The 23353-nt window shown below is 36.9% G+C and overlaps 1 protein-coding gene across 1 annotated transcript; it reads left to right on the forward strand.

Annotated features, from left to right (window-relative positions):
* The first annotated feature begins 279 nt into the window (after positions 1-279).
* LOC144703428 (uncharacterized) lies at positions 280-1080 on the forward strand. Its single transcript, XM_078575595.1, has 2 exons — positions 280-558; positions 640-1080. The coding sequence occupies exons 1-2, from the start codon at positions 280-282 to the stop codon at positions 1078-1080; spliced, it is 720 nt and encodes a 239-aa protein (XP_078431721.1).
* The last annotated feature ends 22273 nt before the right edge of the window (positions 1081-23353 follow it).

Below are 23353 nucleotides of genomic sequence, written 5' to 3' on the forward strand. Positions count from 1 at the left end.
ATTGAGTTATAACGGCTACCATCAAAGATTGACTAGTATATCCAACGGCTAGGACTTAACTAAATATAGCCGTTGTATTATCTGCTACAACGGCTAGATTAGTCAAGTAAACTTACTACATTTAGTCACTATTATGATATAAATATGATCACCGATTGTGTTGGAAAGATTAATGGAGAATACAATCTAACTTCCACCCTGTGTCTCTCTTTCTCCTGCTTCTCTCCTTCTTCTCTCTACGCGCTTTTTCTCTCTCGTAACTCTTGAGCACGCTCTTACATGGTATCAGAGCACGATCGGAGCCACACCGAGGCAAGCATCAAAAAGATGGGGGAAAATTTTTCTGTGGCTACGAACTTCTCGGCGAATGAAATTGCTATGACAGGACAAGCTCCTATAACAGTTCCCACTAGAGGAATTGTGTTGACCAAGCTCAATGGGGATAATTTTCGTGTCTGGAAAAGCGCCATGGTTCCAATTTTGAACGGATATGATCTCATGCGATTTGTTGAGGGTTTCTCCCCACCTGTCTCCATTGCCGATGATCAAGGCAATATAGTCGAAAATCTATCATTCAAAAAGTGGTGGCGGACTGATCAGCAGATACTGTGATTTATTCACCAGACAATTTCTGAACAGGTTGCACCACATATTAGCAGAGCCCGATCATCAAAGGAGGCGTTGGACAAACTGGAGTCAGTTTTCTCTATATGGGATCAAGAACGCATAATGGATCTTCAACGAAAGTTCCATAACATGCGGAAAGGAGCAAGAAGTACTGAGGATTACGTCAGATATTTTAGATCGGTTGTCGAAGCCCTGGATGCGGCCGGACAGCCACCCTACGAGCAAGCCAAGATAGACACCTTCTTGAGGGGGCTTGGCTCGGCTTACTCTGCATTCATTGTGAGCATCAATGCCAACATTGGGCATCTCAAGTTTGACGAAATCATCTCCAATCTCAAGGCCCAGGAAGCTTATCTGAGATTTGAAGAGGAAAGTGAAAATTTTCCACCAATGGCTAACAATGCTCAAAGGAGTCAACACGGTTATAACAGGAGAGAATTCAACAACAACTGAGGATTTACTCAACATCGTGGAAGAGGGAGAGGAAGGAATCAAAGATTCCAACCTCACTGCCAGATCTGTTCTCAATATGGCCATCAAGCCAGGGAATGCCCTGAATTTCAGAGAAACAACTCAAATTGGAGGCCCTCTTTTTCAACTGCTCACAAGGAGGCAAATATGGCTCAAACAGCATCTCTCAGGACTGATGACAATCAAGCATGGTACCCAAACAGTGGGGCCACACACCATGTCTCATCAAATGCTGAAATCATCAGACAGGCCCGGGAATGCTAGGGAAATGACTCACTACAAATCGGTAACGGCACAGGTTTGAAAATTCTTTCCATAGGGTCCTCTAAAATTTCTACTGAAAGACGTACTTTAAGTTTAAAAGATATACTACATGTTCCTGATATTACCAAAAATCTTTTATCGGTAAGAAAACTGACTATCGATAATGATGTGTATATCGAATTTCACAAATCCTGTTGCTTGGTGAAGGAGGAAGCCACACACATGACTCTGCTCATGGGAACCATTAAAGATGGTTTATACTACCTTGGGCCTCAAGAATGGAATAAAACAGCGTTGGTTGGGGAGAAGGCTTTGACAGAAGTATGGCACTCCAGGCTCGGCCATCCCCAAATGCGCGTCTTACAATCAATTATAAGACGCCATGGCTTACCTTCCTATTTTCCAAAAACCAATTTGCGTGTGACGCTTGCAATATAGCTAAATCACACAAACTTCCATTCTTCCCCACATATCATGTGTCTGAAGTATGTTTAGAAGTTGTTCACTCTGATCTATGGGGACCAGCTCCTCTTACTTCAAATTCCGGATATGTGTATTATGTTATATTCATAAATGACTTTAGCAAATACACTTGGTTATACCACTTAAGAAAGAAAAATGATCTTCTTCAAGTATTTGAAGAATTTCAAAAACAAGTAGAAAAACAGTTTAATACCAAAATCAAATACCTGCAGTCAGACTGGGGTGGTGAGTACAAAGGTCTTCACCCTTATCTTAAAAGCAAGGGAATAGTCCATAGAGTCTCCTGCCCTCACACACCTGAGCAGAATGGTACAGCTGAGAGAAAGCACAGGCATCTAATAGAAACTACGCTTTCCCTCTTAAGAACACCTCATATGCCTCAGCAATACTGGGATGAAGCTGTATCAACTTCAGCTTATTTGATAAATCGTTTAGTAACCCCGGTCCTGAAGAATAAATCACCATATGAAGTCCTGTTTAAAACAACACCCAACTACTCAATTATGAGAACCTTTGGGTGTCTATGTTATCCTTACTTACGCCCTTATGCTACAAATAAGCTTGATTTCAGGTCGGAAAAATGCATCTTCATGGGGTACAGCTCTCTGCATACTGGTTACAGATGCCTCTCCTTAAGTACGGGAAGACTGTTCATATCTAGACACGTTATCTTCTATGAAGGTAACTTTCCTTTCTCTGCTATATCATCAAACAAGAACACTGGTATCTTGGGCCCTTATCCTAGCACACCAAGACCCGATCAGGTCTTAAGTCAAATCACTTTTCAAAATAGTGATCCTAATTCATCTGAAATTGATAATGTATCCCTATAACCTTCATCCAGGGACACCCCGTCAACTCCTGATGAGGTGGATAAAGTAATAGAAGGATTACCATTTGATAATCCTTCGCAATTATCCACGACCTTACCACATAAACCCATAAACTCTCCTGACTTAGTACCCAATGCTTCTGGCCAAGCATTTAAAACTCCGACAACTACTGTTTGCAAGTCGAAATCCTTGTTAAGAGGACACCCAGATGTAATCCCTACACTGGATTATACACCTGCATCATCTGAATTAATGAAAATCAAGCCTCTTCATAAGCTCTACAAACTTCACAAGTTTGAAAATACCAGTCTCAATACTTGTTCTATCAAACATCCATTACCACAATGCCTTGTATCGAGCCTGAATACTCTTACTGAACCTACATCCTTCAATGAGGCATCTAAAGACCAATAATGGATTGCCGCAATGAATAAAGAATACCAAGCACTAATGACCAATAACACCTGGACATTAGTGCCTAGAAACTCTAATTTTCATGTCATAGATTGTAAGTGGGTATATAAATTGAAATACAAACCCAATGGAAAGGTCAATAAATACAAGGCAAGGTTAGTGGCCAAAGGTTTCAATCAACAAAAAGGTTTTGATTATACCGAAACCTCCAATCCTGTCATCAAACACGAAACTATTAGGATTCTCTTATCACTAGCGATCAATAATAGTTGGCATATACATCAACTAGACATTTCAAATGCCTTCTTACACGGAGAATTAACAGAAACCGTTTATATGGAGCAACCTGTAGGATTTAAAGACGAGCTCAGACCAAATCATGTCTGTCTTTTACATAAATCGCTCTATGGTTTAAAACAGTTGCCAAGAGCCTGGTTTACCAAGCTCACAACTTTCCTGTGTAATGCTGGATTTATAGGATCGAAGACAGATTCTTCGTTATATTTCAAATCAGAAAAAGACCCTATGTTTATTTTGATATATGTTGATGACATTTTAGTTATATGTCCCAATAAACATTAAATTTCAAAGCTTGTGAATTGTTTATATTTGAATTTTGCTATTAAAGATCTCGGGGCAGCTCATTACTTTCTTGGAATTGAACTCGTTAAACATAAGAATGGTTGCCTTTTATCTCAATCCAAGTATATTGCATCTATTCTTCAACGAGCTAACATGCAGCACTACAAGCCAGCCAGCATTCCCTGCGTTGTCTCTCCAACAACTTCAGATGAAGCATTATTCTCTGACCACACATTGTATCGAAAAATTGTAGGATCACTACAATATCTGACAATTACTCGGCCTGACATTGCCTTCTCAGTCAATAAAGCATGTCAGAAAATGCATGCCCCCACCAATGCAGACTGGCAAGCTTTAAAACATATACTGAGATATCTCAAAGGGAGCATCATGTTTGGATTAGACTTTCATCAGAATTCTGACTTCACTCTGAATGCTTTTAGTGATGCAGATTGGGTAGGAGACCACGCAGATCGACGGTCAACGGGAGCATTCTTGATTTTCATTGGGAAAAATCTAGTCTCCTGGTGCTCCAAGAAGCAGCCAACAGTAGCCAGGTCCAGCACAGAAGCCGAATACAAGGCTCTTGCCAACTGTGCCTCTGAAATTCTGTGGATACAATCCCTCTTCCGGGAATTATCGCTCACACCGATCAGATCGCCCACACTCTGGTGTGATAACTTCGGCGCCACATACCTTGCTGCCAACCCAGTCTTTCACACCAGGACGAAGCATATAGATATTGATTTTCACTTTGTGCTAGAGCAGGTGGCAAGCAAGAACATCAGGGTGCAGTTCGTCGATAGTGAAGGTCAACTGGCAGACGTCCTGACCAAGCCGCTTCCAAAGTCCAAATTCGACAGTCTAAGGGTCAAGCTCAATGTCATCGCAACTCCACCGTTGAGCTTGCAGGGGGGTGATAGCGGAGTTGAAAAACTCGGCCGCAGCCAGCGCCAGGACGGAGGAGATAGCACCAGTTGAGATTGCTTTTCCACGGCTCCTCCGCCAGTCAACGCCATCGACATAGGCTTAAATAAGATTAGATAGTAAGAATTGGGAATATATGTAAATACCCGATATGGGACCTTAGCTAGGATTCAATATAGGAGAATCTAGCGTTAGGATTAAATATAGACAGGCCAAAATGTAGCGGCTATGATTTAATCTAGATAGGCACATCTAGCGGCTAGGATTTAATCTAAGATAGCTGTTATATTGAGTTATAACGGCTACCATCAAAGATTGACTAGTATATCCAACGGCTAGGACTTAACTAAATATAGCCGTTGTATTATCTGCTACAACGGCTAGATTAGTCAAGTAAACTTACTACATTTAGTCACTATTATGATATAAATATGATCACCGATTGTGTTGGAAAGATTAATGGAGAATACAATCTAACTTCCACCCTGTGTCTCTCTTTCTCCTGCTTCTCTCCTTCTCTCTACTTGCTTTTTCTCTCGTAACTCTTGAGCACACTACATGAAGGATTTCAAGTTCTTTCAGAGGGATCAAATTCGTAATTTAGATAATCTGTCTACAGTCCAAAAAAATAATGAAGATTTTTTGCGGGTCGAACTAATAAGATGGCGAGCTCGCTGGTTACGTTCCTTTGTGGTGGGAAGCGCATTCGCTGGTTACCCTCAGCTGACGAAAAAAGAATGTACTCCAATCCCATAAATTCCTTTCCGATCTACAAGGTCTGCGGGTCCATACAGGACCCTTGCATTAATACTTGCTCTCTATTTATCTTTTTTTTTTAATAAGATGATTTCATCGATGAACGTTGAGGTACGTATCTCTCCAGATATCTTAGGATGATAGGCTGCTCTGAGATATAAAAATGAAGGAAATTTTCATGTTGTATTATTGGTCCTGTCTTTGATGAGCACATGAGATTCATGCCTTCTTCCCGGAGATCTTTGAATTTCATTCTGAAACCTGTTTGCTCTACGTACTGACCTTTTCAGATGAGCATTTCTCGCTACTCTTGTGTGCAAAACTTTGACTTTGTTTTGTTTTTGGCTCCTCCTAAGGAAACTCATTGTATACTTCTCTGGAGCATTGCAGATCTGCTCAATTGTCTTGAAACTCGTCAGTGAGCCCTGCCCCCAAATTATAATTATCCTGCTTTTCCATGTATATGATGTACAAGTTTGTGCATTGCGCTTGAAGCTTCAGTCACTCCAGCGTCACTTTCTGATGATGCACTATTCTGCAAGTGAAAGTGCTGTAGCGAGGCACAAATCTTTCAAATAAGTCAATTTAAACTTAGCCCTTGTGTTGTATAAACGTCCTACATCTAGTTTTCCTAATGGTGCATGCATGAATAACTTTATAACAAATATTTTTTAAATTGCATTTTTACGTGCCGTTTAAAAGAATTATATTTCATAATACATAAATGTGTGCGTGCATGTAACTTTTAAAATAAGGGAATATAATCCTATTGCCAACTCTTCATATTTTAATTTGCCCAGGGTGTTGAAATGAGATAAAAGGAGACCTACCCCGGTTACTTCCGGTGTAGACTGAAACTTGGTGCCCGATTAGTAATGGAGAATCTTTGCCATGTATCCGCCCATGTTGTACTCCTATCTCCCTAGAGAAATTTCAGAGACAGAGAACATTGAAGAGGTGCTAGTTTAAGTGGATAAAATATGACCTAAGAGGGAGAGGGATTTAATTAACTCCTTTGAATTTTATTAATTCTAATTTAGTGAACTATGTGAAATACAGTCTACCTATCCAGGGAATGAGAAAGAGGATAGGGTAGAATCAGCCTTTTATTTTTAAAGTTAAGGGTAGTTCTTAATGCTGTCAGGAGGGTATCGAGCATGCGTGAATACTGACCCCGAACCAAGTATGTGTCAATGCCTCTCCAAATTAAATGTACATGAAATTATATTATCCTCGAACCCAAAAGTCTTCCATAAAAAATAAATACCTAAACTCATTTACCTTTCACTAAAGCCTACTGTTCTTCAGCCCTTAAAGCCTTCACCTAGTTTCCCTCAAAAGTCTACTATAATCCACAGTTTGTATATTTGTTTAATCCAAATACTCACATGTATAACAATAAATTTTCAATGATAGTGAATATGGAAGACTTTTGGGTTCAATATGCCTTAATTTTACCAATCACCAGATCCTCTTCTTGTTATCTCTGTATCCTCTTTGACAATGATTTAGATTTAATCTTTCTCGAGATTGAATTCACCACCATTTGAAGACAGATGGAATTAAAAAAATCTTCATTTGAAATATCACCAGAATTCTTCTAGATGTTTTCCCGATCTATTGCCTACAACTTTCAAACTGCTGCACAAAAAACTATGGGCAAACTATTCGCATAATCAAGAGAACCTGAAGTAAGAATAAGTTGATTTGATGATGATTCTTTGAAAAAAAATCCTTTTATCTGCTACTTTGCAATGCTCTCGTTTGTCTCCAGTAACCTTTTCAATCTTGTGTCAAATTCATGATTCTAGATGCTATGAGTTCTCATGAATTTTAGAATTAACTCTTCTTTTGAATATATAGTCAAAAAATGTAGTAAAAGTTTCCAAAGGATGGTCTTAACGATAAGTTTGATGATGGTGAAAATCATGACTCACAGCATTTTAGTCCCTATAACTTATTGAGTCCTCCATAAAATGGTCAAATTCAAGAGCCAATGGAATCAAAAGATTGTTGTCAATAACCTTTTTTCTCAATAAAAACAAAAGAGTGATTAGCTGAAATCCCCAAATCATGATTTTCAGATGAAAGTTGCTGGCAGTGCTTTTGTCCAGGGCATAATCTTGTATCTAGTTATAGCTTTCAACCGTCTGGAATTTTTTTCTCAAGGCAACATCTGATTCTTGCTCTTTGCATGTATTTTTTTACAAAGATGGAGAAAGAACAGGTTATTTGAAATTAGGGTTAGGTCTTTCAAAACACGGGCTTCAAATTGAAAGGTGCAAGTATGTAATTTTCACAACCAACACTCAAATGCATTTTAAAATGAGATAAGAATATAAGACACAGTAACAGCTTTAATTTCAAGTTGGCTTAGATACAAGTTTTACATTCATATCAGAAGCCATTAAAGGTAAAAACATTAGAAATATTTCCTCTATGAATTTAACATCCAAAGCTTCATAAGAATTCTAATAGATATCTAAAATCATTTTATTAAAAATATTTCAGAAATTTAACTTTATTTATCTATATTGAAGCTCTATAATTTGCATAGATAAGTCCAGGTTGGCCATCATGCTTCACTAGCCAAATTACATAGGACATGGTTATCGACGTGTCATAAATAATTTGAATATCAGTGGACTCATTGAGTGGATGGTCAAACATCACATATCATTATATAGATGGAAATGGTGATCTAGTAGATGTGTGAGCTCCCTAGTTATGATCATATGCATAATTCCTTTTATAAACAATGTTTGACATAGAATAATCTGTTTTGAGCATTCATCAAAACACAAACTTATGCATTTTACTAAAAATTCTCTTGGCGTCAATCTTAAATTCCCCCTTTTTGATGAATTTCAAAATATCACTGATGCCTAAATTTCTCACCTTTTGGAAAGTAATGAAAAAGATAAGGTTGGATCTCTCTAAAATGCTTGATCTTTTTATAAATAGCTCCTGCTAAAGAATAGCTCCCCCTAAGCATGAGCGCCCTAAGTGCATAAGGGTTGTATTTTTAGGAGATAGTCAAATACAAATTGAACTGATATATGATATGGATACATATAAACAAAACATAAAAATAGCATCTGCTCTGCATTTGTCCTGATGAATTAGAGGATCTGATACTAATTAGTTTTAAAACCAAAATCCCGTAAAACAAAAATGTTTCAAGTATGATTGGACCCCCCATGGTATCAGCTTTTGGTCCAAATTAATAGCTCTCATATTATCACGAAGAATGACTATTGGATTCAGTGTGAATCCATAATCTTTGAAGTGTTTTTTTTGCCAACTATTTTGAGAACAACATACTCAGCTTCTGTTCTGGGCAAAATAATACAATCTTAGTTCTTAGATGTCCAAGAGATGAGGCATCCACCCATAAATGCACAAGTGCCATTTGTGTTTTCCCCAATGCCAACTCTTAATTCTTAGGTGACCAGATTTTCAATTCACTAGTCTCTTCAAGATGTGATTCTTCAGGATCACTTTGAACACGAGCACAAAGGCATGAAATAAAAATTATATTTTATCTGCTATCTCTTAGGTATAATTATGATCCAATCATCTCTCTATGTATACATTGGTTACTACATTGACCAATGTTTTCCACCTCCAACTGTGTTTGGATTCATTAGAGTGTCCTTTCCATAGCAGTCCTCCACTTTCAACTTTTTTGAACAGTTAAGCTGTGTACTTTTCCTGGCATGTAAATATTTCATTCTACTTTTGTAAAATTTTGACAAAAATGAAATAGTTAAGTTCCTGATAAGGCTCATCTCAATTTATTTCTGTATGCGGCGTAAAGTTCTCGATGTAACTTTGAGTTTGTTGATCCAACAGTGATATAATCAGTGTATATTTAGACCAAGGTAAAGTGTTTTCTTGCTCTCTTGATGAAGAGAGTAGTATCTACTTAAACCGATAAGTTTTTTGTGAAGTTCAACCTTTTGGTCTTGCTTAAGGCCATACAGAAAGAGCCGTACGCAACTATAGGACATACTTGGGTTTTTATAGATCTTCAAAGCCCAGTGGGTGGTTTCCTCACACATTGTTCTTTCTTAATCTCATCATTATGGTACACACTCCTCACCTCCATTTGAAAGATTTGAAAATTATTGGAACATGCAAAGGCCAATAATATCCGCTATGGATCTCAACCTCACTACCCGAATATATGAGTCCTCATAATGAATTTTTTTTATTTAATGTACCTTTGAGAAAAAAGTCACACCTTATTTATAATAATGTATTTCTACTTATTTAACTTCGTCTTGAGCTCCCACATAGTGCCATTGACATTTCTTCTTTACGTCTTGGTACTAGACACCATATATTATTCATTTTGAATTGAACAATCTACTAATTCAACACATTTACCAATATTCATCCACCAAATCGCATCTCATTCATCCTATTAGTGACTTGCGGTTCCTCATCGTTGGATTAAAGTAAAATCATAAACAATATACTTTGACTTTATTCTTGACCCACAATTAAAAGGCATTTAATAAATGAACATATAAATAAACATTAAAAAATTTGAGTAAGAAAATAATAATATATAATGATAGGATTTGTGGAGAACATAGAAAAGGGAAGCATATTATTTACTGCCCAAAATCAAATTCCTTCCATTCAACTATTAGTACTTCAAAGCATGGAAACTTATTGTTTTTCTGGGTGTCAAAATAAATTGTATAATTACATTAAAAATATTCACTTGAGAAAACAGATATGAATAACAAAGAGAATATAAAATATGAGAGTCCTAATATAAATAAAAATATATCTTCATAAACTTTTTATTTTTCCAAGGGCTCGGTGAAAATATTATGGTCTTTGTCTATGAAAAATAAAATTAATCATCAAAATAGCTTATGGTAGATTGGGTAAGAGGAATGGAGATAAAATAAATGGGAGCACGTTGTACATGATGTAAAACTGCAATAAGAATTCCTTGCCTCTCTCTATTGACGTTGCTGCTGGTGCAAGTCTAGTCACCTCAAATTGAGATGATAAGATTTGTTTCCTAATTTTGAGATAAGCCTATTTATTCAAATGTAAGGTCAAAATTTTAGGAAATACCCTTTTCAATTGCAGGGTTGTGGTGTGTGGCCACCTCTCCTAAGATGGAGCAAGAGATCTGGGTTCAATCATTGCCAAAAACAATGTGGTGGGGATCAGATTCCTAGCCACACATTTTGTTGTGGATGCTCCATGCTTTTCATATGATCATTACCTTGATCCACAAATTTAATTTCATCAAAATAGGAAAAACATTAATTAACATTATATCTGTTTACAAATTTTTGTGAAATTAGTTCAACCAAAACAATAATAGTCTTATTTGACGTTGTCTCTCTTCATAATATTCCACATACATTTTCGGATCTGCTAATTTCCTAGACGACTCAAAGATCTCTTCATTAAAGGATATTTATCATTTATCATATTGTTTCCTATATCAGATCATCATGCAAAGGAAAACTATAAACACTGTTCATGTTCATAGGGATTCACTGATAGTATATTGATAATTTTATAATTTAATGGATCAGTTCCTCACATGAAGAAAATAGATTATCAATGTTCTATCTATCCTCCAGTATCACCATCACATGAATTAAAACTATATTATCCGATATATAAATCTCCTTATTATAGATGGGATAAATTCATTAAGTGTTGGCGTAATAGAGATACAAAAGAGATTATTTCACCTGCTGTGTTAGTCACTGCCTCTTATCCGTATCTGTCAATGGGCTTGGGATATGCAGCAAATACAGAAAGCTCCTCTACCAATAAGGAGAGCAAGGGAAGATAATATTATCAAATGAGAAGGGAACCACATATCTTCACCTAAAAAAAGAAGGCTATAATGTGTGTGTCTTTCACCAAGAAGAATCATGAATTTTATTAAAAAAAAGATGTATTTGTTAAGGAGTAAAAACAAATCTAGGAATTCAATGAACACATCACGTTAAAGGATAGAGAAGAGCAGCATCATTAGGCCTGCTACCTGTTGTAGATGCATTTTTTACTCAGTATTTCATTTTCATCTTCAAATACTTGAAGACTGATGGAAAATTATGTGGCTCACAAGCCAATCACACATTCCATATCTTATTACATGTTCATTAATATATTATGTTAGTTGTAATGTGTGTGATGCGTATAATGAAGTCCATGATTTCTTGATCAAACCGACAAAATATGATGAGATTGTAATACATATATCAATAGTCTTTAAGCATCTATTCTAAAAATTCTTATTCAAAGGATAATCAAGGATAATTAAGTATCCAGATAGAACAGAATTATCTAGTCTAACTCATATGATGAGCATGAACAGTTTCGTAGCCATTAGTATGGAGATATGAAGGATAGATAGCAGGTTCTCTTTAGGGAAAGAGATCACTAAATTGATCCACACGAATTCTTGAATGGTATTATACCAACTTATCAATCAGTTTGATTCACGTCACGATTTTTTAAGTAGTCCTTATAAGGTTCGGTGCCTTGGTTCGGCCATGGAAAACACGTTCCGTGGATGCGAAAGCGTGTCGATCGATTCACAATCGATCTTTAAAATAAAACATTGAAAGTACCTTTTGGGGAACTTGTTCCACCCTTGACTTTGCTGCTCTGAGATTGTTCTGAAGCCGCTCACGCATCCAGCCTCTAGAAGCATCCACGCGATTACTAGGCGCTTCGATCTCCACCTCTTCCTCTTCAACTCTTCTTGGAAACTCTCTCCTTGGTTGATGTAGAGAATGAAGAAAAGGAGGAGATCTCAAATCAGGCTTACATGGGTGCTTAAAATGGGACCTCTTTCCCTCTTTATATTTTACTTAAGGCTTTTCTCAAAAACCCTACAAGTAAAATATATCCACCAATGCCCTTATGACCTTGTGCATGTGACCCTCTAGGCCCATGCATCGTTCTAGTTAATAATTTTAATGGCCCAATAACATTTATTAACCAACCTTATTAATTAACTATATCAACATATAGGCTAAGTTTCCAGCTCGTGGGGTGCCAAGCTACACCTCATGCTCTAGAAGATACCGAGTAGCCTCAAACTCTCTCATGGAACCTTTACTGTCATCGATCACTGTATATGTATAATCCATCATCCGCGCAAGATTGTCAAATGACTAAGCGTATGGTTTATCGTCAAACCCTAATCCGTCATTCGATTAATACTGATGTGTAACGGGGATCATTGGAGAACGCCTTCTCCAATATCCTCACTACCCTGGTCAGGGATTTTTCTGCATCGTCTTCCTTGAGTCAATTATCTCCTCTTATACCGAGGGTAGATGGTCCCGTCTTGACCACTTAATCATCTCCATAAGCTTATTACTACATCTGATCTATAACTTATTTGAATCCCATGATTAGAGGCTCGTAAGTCACAGTCAAAACGTAGTCGTCCACTCAAGAGATATCCTTAGTGTCTTAGGTCAACGGATCACATATACAACCGTGACTTGAATCAACATGATTGACGTTTAGGTATAATACCATTCAGGGATTTGTACAGATCAATTCAGTGAACTCTTTCTCACAAGAGCACCCACTATCTTTCCTTCGTGTGGCCACATTAATAGCTACAGGATCAACTATAATTGTCGTATAAGGAGCATCAGCTAGTGCTATTCTATCCAGATAATTGATGTCCGTCTCGACTATCCATCAAATAGAAATATTTAGAATACATATTTAAAGACTAGTGATGATTGTATTATGATCTCATCAAAATTCACTAAGTCATCACATGTATTCATGGACTTAATTATAAACATTACACAGAATAATAATGAATGCAACTATTTTATTCAATGAACTTAAATAAACATGGTAGTGGGATTGACTTGATGGCCATGTAATATCCATTAGTCCTTAGGCCTGAGACACCAAAGACGTCTTTTGGACGGACAATTGTACTTTGAATTTGCTAGCTCAATTATTTGCTTTTTCATTTCTCAATAGGCAAAGGCCTCACCCTGAAGAGCTTGTCTTGGTAACTCGTTTACTGGCTTTTATGATCTCAATCGGCAAAGGCCTCACACCCGGTGTTGTGTTCACAACTCCCACCGTTTGATATTATGACCTGTGAGTCTCTAATCATAGGATTCTAAACAATCTTAGTCCAGGTGCGTCACAAAGTTCATGAAAATGATTGAGTGTACAAAATGGGATCGTCCACCCTTCGTATAAGATGATACAACATAAGGAAGAACATGCATTGAAGTTCCTGGCCAAGGCAATGAAATATCAGAGAAGAGTTCTATGATTATTTTTGAATGTGAGTACTCACTCGGATGACCGATTAGGTTTGATAGTTGACCATACCCTAAGTCTTTCTAGGAGCATCAAACAGATGAGGGACAATATGTACACAGTTACCACTGACAAATAGGTTCCATGAGTAAGTCTATACGCACGCCTATATATCCTCTTGAGCAGGAGTTGAAGGTTCTTACCCCACGGGTTGGAGACTCAACCTATCAATTGGTTTAAATCAATCCTACATTAATTAATCTATATGATTATATATTTAATTAATTTGGAAGGCCAATACAAGGTTATTGGGCCACTAGAGGCGTTAACTAAATTGATACATGCCCTAGACGGACACACACAAATGGTATTTTGGATGTCAGAAAATATACTTTAAGTTTGGGGGTTTTATATTAAGTACCCATTTTTAAGGAAAGGCCCTAAAAAAAATTCACCCAAGCCAGAACTTTTCCAAGGCCTTCCACTTCTTTTCCCTTTTTCCCATAGCGCCTCTCCATTCTCGATGGGATGGGGATGTCATAATGATGATGATAGAGCGTGAACTGAACTCTTCATGGTGAAGGAGGAGATTTAATGTGTTGAGGATCACATTGATAAATCTAGAGGATGCACACATAACCAACTTGACACATATCACTCAAGGAATAAAGGAATCATAAATATGACATGTGCCAAGGTGTTTTGGTTTATGGTTTTTACTGATGTCTACATGGTTTCGTTTTAACCCTTCTGCTGCTACGAATCAATTGGTTTCATCCATATTAAATCCCTAGAACCCAGAAAATACAAATAATATTATAAAGTGAAAATACAAGATCGGTCATCTCCAATTCAGTCATCACCAAATTCTAGAATTCTTCACTAAGAGAACAAAATTTTCAATATTTCAAGTCTAACAACAAGTGAATGTGTCTCAAAGTAAGTGATTGTGAGCATTACCTTTTGTTACTTAGCATGCATTATATCTCTATACACCTACATCTTGTGCAAGCTTTATCAAGCATACCCAATACATTTTAATATGCTTAATTCAAGATGGTAGATTCAAAAGCTCCCATGTCTCATTTTTCAAATAAATAAGCTGATTCATCTTGTGATAATGATGGGGGACCATCTCGCCGCCAGCACACAAAGACGTCAACAATTTCGACGAGCAGCTCGAGCTGACACCTTTGCCCCGTCGTTCAAGTACTTCGCTAAACGACAAGTCAGCAAGCATCCATACTTTATCGTTTTATTTCAAATGTAATTTTATTCTCGGATTGTTGACAGGCCTATCACTGTTTTGGGCCTTATCCTTTTTGATCAGTTTGGTTTCTTTTCATTGTTTCAGGAAGGCTGCTTGTCCTGAGATGATTCCTTCCCGTTATGGCCGATTGGGCATGCCTTCGACCCTATATAAAGGTCGGCATGCCCAAGAGGACCCTTTAGAGAAGTTGAATTGAAAATTGAAAAGTTTGAGTTTTTTTTAGTTCTCTCTTTCCGCCAGTAGATAGTACGTCTAGTAGATCATGGAATTGTGGTCGTCTATCCACATCGAAGATTATCGTGGATGTCACCATCCCCCGCCGGTTATCGTCGATCATCTCGCCATTAAGAACCCCACGTTCTTGATCGGTTCTTGCTGCGAGAATCCTCTAAGAAAAGCCTTCTTGAATCCGTTCTTGGAGCTTCATCAATTGCCGCTGCCTCTTTGACACCGTCAACATCGCCACCGCCGTAGTTGCCGCCCTCCCCGCCATCCCAACATTGATGACGGTGAAACGCCGCTGGCCTACTGCTTATGCCGCTGTCCACATTGACGGTTAGACCTCGGTTCTTGGATTCTCTCGCACCACAAGCAACCCTCCGCTCTCTTGCTCCCTGCCTCGCACCCAAGCAGCGCACATCGCGCCAGCCTCCGTGTGCCGTGACAATGATGCCTGGGCACCATGCCGCTCATCCTCGCGCGGCCCAGTGTTGTGTATCGCGCGGCCCCAAGTGCTGCTTTGCGCACCCCTCTTACCGCCCTGTGCGCCGCCTTGCGTGGTTCCGTGCACCGTGCCCCGACACTGCCTGTGCGATGTGCCTCGTCCGAGGTGCCTCTCGGACATTGTGCTCATCGACACCGCTCGCCCGTACATTGTACCTGATTCATGCCTACCCGCTCATTGCTGATCATCTGCACATCGACAGATATCGCCCTCCATGTACTGTCGTTACCCCTACGCTCACAATTTGGTTAATTCCTTTAGTACTATTGATTTGTGCTCCGCGCCTCCGAGAGTTAGAATTTGTCATAGACGTTTAGAATATAGTCTTCCTAGTGAGATATAGAATCTCTTCTTTGTGGTAAACCACTAGTTAATTATTGAAGAGGATTGGACGCCGACCGGTAATTAAATTTACCTCTCATTTTGTAGGGTCTAATTGGTCCAAACAGACATTGAGGAGTCGATTGTGCCCCAGTCGATCTTCTTCAATTTAATTGATCGTTCAACTGTAAAAGTCTCTCTTCGTACTTGTCGTTGAATCTTAAATTCACACCATATCATTCTTGCATCATTTGTGCACATCGTCTATCCCTCTGTTGTAACACGTGCCGTACGATCCCGATCGATGTGGTGTTACATCAGATAACACTGCAGAAATGGATGCTCCGTGAAAGCAAGAGATACAGATTCTCTAACTAACCTTTTCTTTCTTTGTGATGGACATCCCTTTGCGATCACTCTTGATCGAGAGGCTTTATTTGAATCTGAAATACAATCATGCTCTCCCCATTTTCTCTTTTCTGCTATCATCTCTCCTTCTCTTTAAACTTGGCAATTTCAATCCAATTCCGTCATCTTCCACAATTACAAACAACATTAATTTTCATAATCACTTTTTTTTAAAGAAAGTGATTATGAGATTTGGATCCAAAAAAATAAATTTCTTACTTTTGCACTCCAATTGTCAGAATGGATTTGGATGAAATTAGGCATAAACAATGGATAAAAAGTAGAAATTATTAAATATTTTTTCCTCTCATGATATGCTTCATAAATTATCATTTCCTTTACTCCTATAGTGCAAAAAAACATTCTGAATATAAGCTGCGACTAATAATGCTCCAGCCAAAATTGTAGTGGGCTAATACTTTTGATGCTTGATAATCCTGGCTTCTTCAATAGGAGTCATGTTTGTACTTGCTGAAACTCCGACGTACAGAGTGATGGGTTCTAGAGGCCTTGACATGAATGAAGATGAAGATTCCATGCAGTGAAAGACATGTAACGGAATCATGATGACATCATTAAAATATCGTAGCAAAGTACCTTTGCACGGATCACATCTGTGATTTCTTTGATCTCAGAGCAAGACAAGCCGAGTTGCTCAAGTGTGCAGCCTCTAAACGTGTCCATGGGATCCTTGGCACGTTGAATCTCCTCCTTCTTGTTGACAAGCCCCATTCAATTTCCATCATCGTCGTTACATCATCTCCATTGCAATGGGGATATGGAGAGGGGGTGTGGGGAGAAGGGAAAAGAATGGGAAATGCCCTTGAACAATTCTGGCCTGGGTAAATTTTGTTCAAGGCCTTTCCCTATTTATACTAAGTTGTTATTTTTCATAAAACCCCCAAAAACTTAAGTATATCTTCTAACTTCCAAAAGACCTTTTACGTGTGACCCTCTAGGCCCATGTATCAGTCTAGTAAATGACTTTAGTAGCCCAATAACATTTATTGGCCTTCCAAATTAATTATCTATATCATCATATGGATTAATTAATTTTGGATCAATTTAACCCAATCGATAGGTTGGGTCTCCAACACATGGGGTGCCAAGCTACACCTCGTGTTCTAGAAGATACAAAGGAGTGTGTATCGACTCACTAATGGAATCTATTTGTCATCAGTTACCATGTATGTATAATCCCTCATCCACTTGATGCACCTAAGATGACTGAGGGTATGGTCAATTGTCGACCCTAATCGGTCATCCAAGTTAGTACTGATGCATTTGGAAATCATCGAAGAACTCTTCTCTGATATTTCACCACCTTGACCGAGGACTTCATCGCATCGTCTTCCTTGAGGTATGACCTCTTATTCCAAGGGTGGACGGTCCCATTTTTACCATTCAATCGTTTTCGTGAACTTCTTGATGCACTTGAACTAAGACCATTTAGAATCCCATGATTAGAGACTCATTGGCCATAGTCAAAATACAACCGTTTGTCCACAAGACATCTTTGGTGTCTCAGGTCTAAGGAACACTTACACAATGGTGATGTGAATCAACCAGATTGCTAGTTCCATATAATACCATTCAGGGATTCATGGATCAATTCAATGAACTCTTTCCACTAAAGCTCACCTGCTATCTATCCGTAGTGTCTCCACACTAATGGCTATGGGACCAACCATACTCATTATATCCGGATACTTTGATGTCCTTCTCACGTATCATTCGAATAGGAATGTTTAGAGCACATGCTTAAAGACTAGTGATCTCCATATTATGATCTCATCATAGTTTACTAAGTCCGATCATGTATTGATGGACTTCATTATAAGCACCACACGTACACTATAATGAATATATTCTATTAATGAACATGGAATGATATTGGAATGTGTGATTGGCTTGCCAGCCAAATATATTTCCATCAATGAGGTCTTCACCATAGCAGATGTCTTGGAATTCCAACCTTTTGCAATCATCATCAAACGTCGACATGTATTTTCTTCCATAACCTGAATTGTGTTAGCTTCTGAAATACCTATGATTTTCCTTTCAATAAATAAACCCAGTACATTCTTCAATAATCAGGAAAAATTAATAGTAAATATTTACTTCCAATGAAAGATGATGTCTTCATAGGTATGCATACATATGCATGAGCCAACTCCAAAAGTGGTCTCCCTCTCCATGAATGCTCAATTGACAAATGTATCATTTGATGATTTCCATAAATGCAATCCTCACATATATCATTTTCTTCATAAACAAATGGAAAGCCATGAACCAGCTTCATTTTATTAAAAACTAGTGGATTCATCTTTTTTCCTAAAACCATTTCACGATGAAGAAATTATTTTATTTTCACATGAAACATCCTCTTATCAATTCATTTATTAGACATGACTGGAGTCTCCTTCCCCTTGTTGTTAGTAGTACATGTTTTACATTCAAAATGTTTCCATTAGTTCTGAAAACAAAATAAGGGGTGATTAAAAAATTGCGCTATATATATATCTTCAAGCGTCTTCTTTCATCTTAAAGTCTGAACCTCAATTGTACATTTCCCTTTAATCTTCACCTTTGTTCTATCTCCCAACATAACTTTTCTTTTGGTGACTCCCCAAGTTCAACAAATATATTTCTATTGAAGAATATATGATAGTTCCAGGCTCAATTAATTACCCAAGAATCTTCAAAACTTGGATAAGATGAAATATTAGTGGCCTCTTCCTTGGCCTCTTCCTCTGCGCAAAACTCGGCATATAAAGCTTCCTACACCTCCTGTTCAATATCATATTTTTTTATTGAAATAATTTCCTTACTAGTTGTCTTACCTGCCTCCTCTTGTTGATCTTACTATACTCTTCCTCCACAGAACTGCCTTGAATGTGAAACCGTATCTTAATCTTATTTATTAAAAAAAAACCATTAATGCTTCTTAAATTAATCTTTTTAAAATTTTCTCAATTTTATTCTTTCATTTCTTTCTTTTGTTTCATGAGCAATCAAAGAGCCCATTAGATCACATGAGCATATGTGCCAAAATAATTTGATTCTTCAGTCGCCGTAACTTCATGATTTTATAGGCAAGCTTCTTAAGATCTATTCCACTATCTTCCCCATTCATTTGCAATGAAGAAAATGCTGGTTATTATAATCTCAGACTTACTAATAAAGTGTCATACAAAAACACTAAAAGTCTCATCTCAACGTTTGTAGCTTCAAAATTGTCCTATGATCACCTCCATGAAAATATTTCTTTAAAATACACTCAGCATTGTCTGCTGTAGTTGCCTATGAAATCTTTGTAAATACATTATTATCAACTGATTCCTGACTAATAAACAAATATATTTCCATATTTTTAATCACATTTCTAAACTCATTTTTCTTTATTTCGTTTGTAACAGAAGCATTTGAAACAACTTGCCACAAATATTGCTTTGTAAATAAATAACTCATCTTAGCATTCCATGAAGAACATTTTCTCCATCAATAATTGATAAGCCTTAAAATTAGTGTGATTACATCCAAATTAATCATGTCGTCAGAGTTAAGACTTATGAAATAAAATTTATAAAATGCCATTTATCAAAATATATAAAGAATACAATGAGAAAGAGTTCGGTCCACAGGGAGGAAACTATCTGAAAAACTTATGAATTTATATCTAGATTAAAACTGAAGAAAGCGTAGAAGTAATTTTGAATTGAAAGTGTAATTATTTTTATGATTTTTAAAATGTAAGATTTTAGAATTCTAATTTTCGGTCAGAGAAATCTAGGACTGAAATTTATGATCAATTTTCTAGTAAAATAGAATTCAAATTTCAAGCAACAATTAGATTGTATGAGAATTTTGGTCGTAGTTCTATGAGGTTTTTAAAAGAACCAATAGAAATTAAAATTGATGACCCAGATGAATGAATTTTTGTGTGAAATAGTAGTTTTAAATACAGTACAAATGGAACTGAATTGTAAAAAAACTAAATTCCAAATCTAGTTATAGAAAGTAGAGATAATGATCTAGAAAGAGTAAGTAAAGAAAATTGGTGGGAAACAAATTTTTGATGGGATTTCAATTGGATCTATGAATCTAAGATGGTAGATGAGATGACAAATAGGATAGGATGATGTTTCTTGTATTTCAATCTTGAGCGGGAATAAAATTTCAATGCTCGTCACCATTCAAAAACCTCCAAGGGCATGTATATTTTTTGCATGCCTTGGCGTTTTGGAAACACTCAAGAAAGAAATCAAAGATGAAGAAGACAATTACAATAACAATCCAAGAATAAAGGGTTTTTTACTCCATCAGCAGCTGTTGTGTCTTTCCTGGCCAGCATGGTTGGGGAGAGCTTCCTAGGTGGCTTTCTCCACTTCCTAACATCATTTGACAAATCCCTCCAATGGATGTAAAGAGCAGGAAAAGACACAACTACCCTCAAAATTTCAGGTTGATTTAACGGTCGCATCTTAGATATTAAATATTGAATTTTCATGAATTATTTTAGCAATCCAATTTCTTCATTTTATCTCTCCTCCAGCTAATCTTGCCTTCCACGTTAAGAAAGGAATCTTTCTGCCAATCGTGTTAGAAAATGTGAGAACATGTGGAAAAAAGTCCAGAAAAATTAATAAAAACCATGATTAATTCTAAATAAGTAGTATTTTCCTTTTAAAATTCATATCTTCATGACTCTAAAGTCCAAAAAAAATATGCAAAAATTAGTACGCCACACTAAAGGCAATTTTTAATCAGTTGGAAGCATGATAACATGCAAATATGGACATTTAAATGCATATACTTATGATTATGCATGATATTTCTACAATAATTTGCATGTTATCAATAATCAAACCTTTCCATGGTGTTTTCCAGTATTTTTTTATTTTTCATGGACAAAACTTCACTCTCATTTCACTTACTCTTCCCAGAAGCTTCTCAACAGCTTCACTCAGTTGTGACTTAGTCTTGTAGGCTACTGGCTACCTTCTGAAGCTGGCATGGGCCTACTCTCCTTCATCTCTATGAATCCTTCAACCAATCACATTTTTTGTTTACATGCTTCCTTGAGAAGGTAAAAAAAAAATTCTTAACCTTTTTTCTTCCTGTCTGACTTTTGTTTTAGAATTCTTCCTCACCTTATCAATTTATGATTGACTACCATGCCATTTCATGCTTTTGCACCTTCCTCTAATTCTATGAGCCGTCTAAATATTTTCTATTGTAATTGATTTTAAGGGAACATATGCCATAACTTTATCATTACGCATATGCTCTCTAAGGACTAATGCTCTGATACCACTATTTTAGAGCTTGGACAAATATCACAACCTTTCTTAGAGATGAACCACAGGATATAGAAAACTGGGAGATACTTGTTCCTTTTCAAAGTGAGGGCATATAGAAACTTGAATAATATTGGACTTGGGATAAGGCGGTGAACTCATTAACACCATATGTCTACATCACCAAGAGACACATGCCCAAAGGTTAATTATAATTTAGAGTGACACAAAACATTCATGATGACTTTTCTCAGGGGTGGTTCAATTGAGAATGAGCTTAAATTTCTTGAATGATACACACATTGGACCACTTATAGAGATCTAAGAAGAGAACATAAAACTATTTTCTGCTCGCTCCTCAATAATTATGGCCCAAGAAGATGAAGATACTCTCAGGGGATAGGACGTAAGAGAGGATCATCGAGATATCTGAAAGATTTTTAAGAAAAGATAACGAATAAAAATAAGACGAAGAAGAACACAGGGAGAGAGATAAAAGCATCAGGAAATAGGCTGCTATCATTTTTTGTATTTCCCCAGACATTTTTTCATAAATTGTCTCTTATTTATATGAAAAGCATAATATGTTATACTGTATTTATTGTAGATGTATCCTTACCATTTTTATATATCATTTCAAAAAAAAATCATAACTGCCTTCATCTATCCTATCCAAGACTAAATCATGATCATCTATATTTCATCATATCAATGATTGAACCTATATTAAATCATTACCACTAAGTCTCCTAATGAGTATAGTGTACGTGGCCTTTGTTTTGAGATCATTTCTTACTATGTTGAGTTCCTTATTTTTAGAATTTCAGGAAATTATATTCTTTTGAATACATATAAACCTTCAACATGGGTGCTCCATTTATGGGTTCTAGGGTATCAATCGTAATGAAACTTCAACAATTAATGTGATGGAAAACTATGTATGGGATTAAAAAAACAGTCTGAAACCAATAATAGGATCTGTGGTTTCTGGGTTTCTTTAGTGAGATGTTTTAAGAATTCCATGAGTCCAGTCCATTGATCTATCCAGGTGATCCTCAACATGTCGACTCATGTCTTGGTGATCTATGTTATTAATCCACCATCGTCATTACACTATCTAGATCACATCTGGAATGGAGAGTTTAAGAAATCCAGAACAGCTAGAATATGAGCAAGTAGAGAAGTAAAAGAAGAGAGTGAGAGAAGAATGACATGCAGGCCTAGTTCTGTAGTTGTATCATTATTCCCCACAAATTAGTGTACATGTGTGTTCATATTTATAGAGTTTATAAATGTAATAATAATGTAAAATATACTTGATTTCTTCTTAGCCGTTATAACAATTAATAACGACTACTAGACATGCAATCCTTTCCATCTAATTATTTCTTATCAAGATTAAATCTTGGTGGTCTATATTCATCCTCTCTATATTGTATCTTAGCCACTAATCTCATGACTTCTTGTAGGAGTACGTGTCTGTTCATTAGGATTCTAGTCTTTAAACTTAATGCTACTGGCCAAAACAATTGGCGGACATGGCAAGGGTGACATGTAAGACCTATTAACAGAGAGGAGCCAACGGGAAAAGTAACAAGAACGATGATCATTTCTTTCCAAGGGGAATTTCCTTCAATGCCTTCTCTATTTATACTTATCGGATTTTTTCATA

The sequence above is a fragment of the Wolffia australiana genome, chromosome 5, assembly GCF_029677425.1.
Source record: "Wolffia australiana isolate 7733 chromosome 5, ASM2967742v1".
NCBI classification, from domain to species: Eukaryota; Viridiplantae; Streptophyta; class Magnoliopsida; order Alismatales; family Araceae; genus Wolffia; species Wolffia australiana.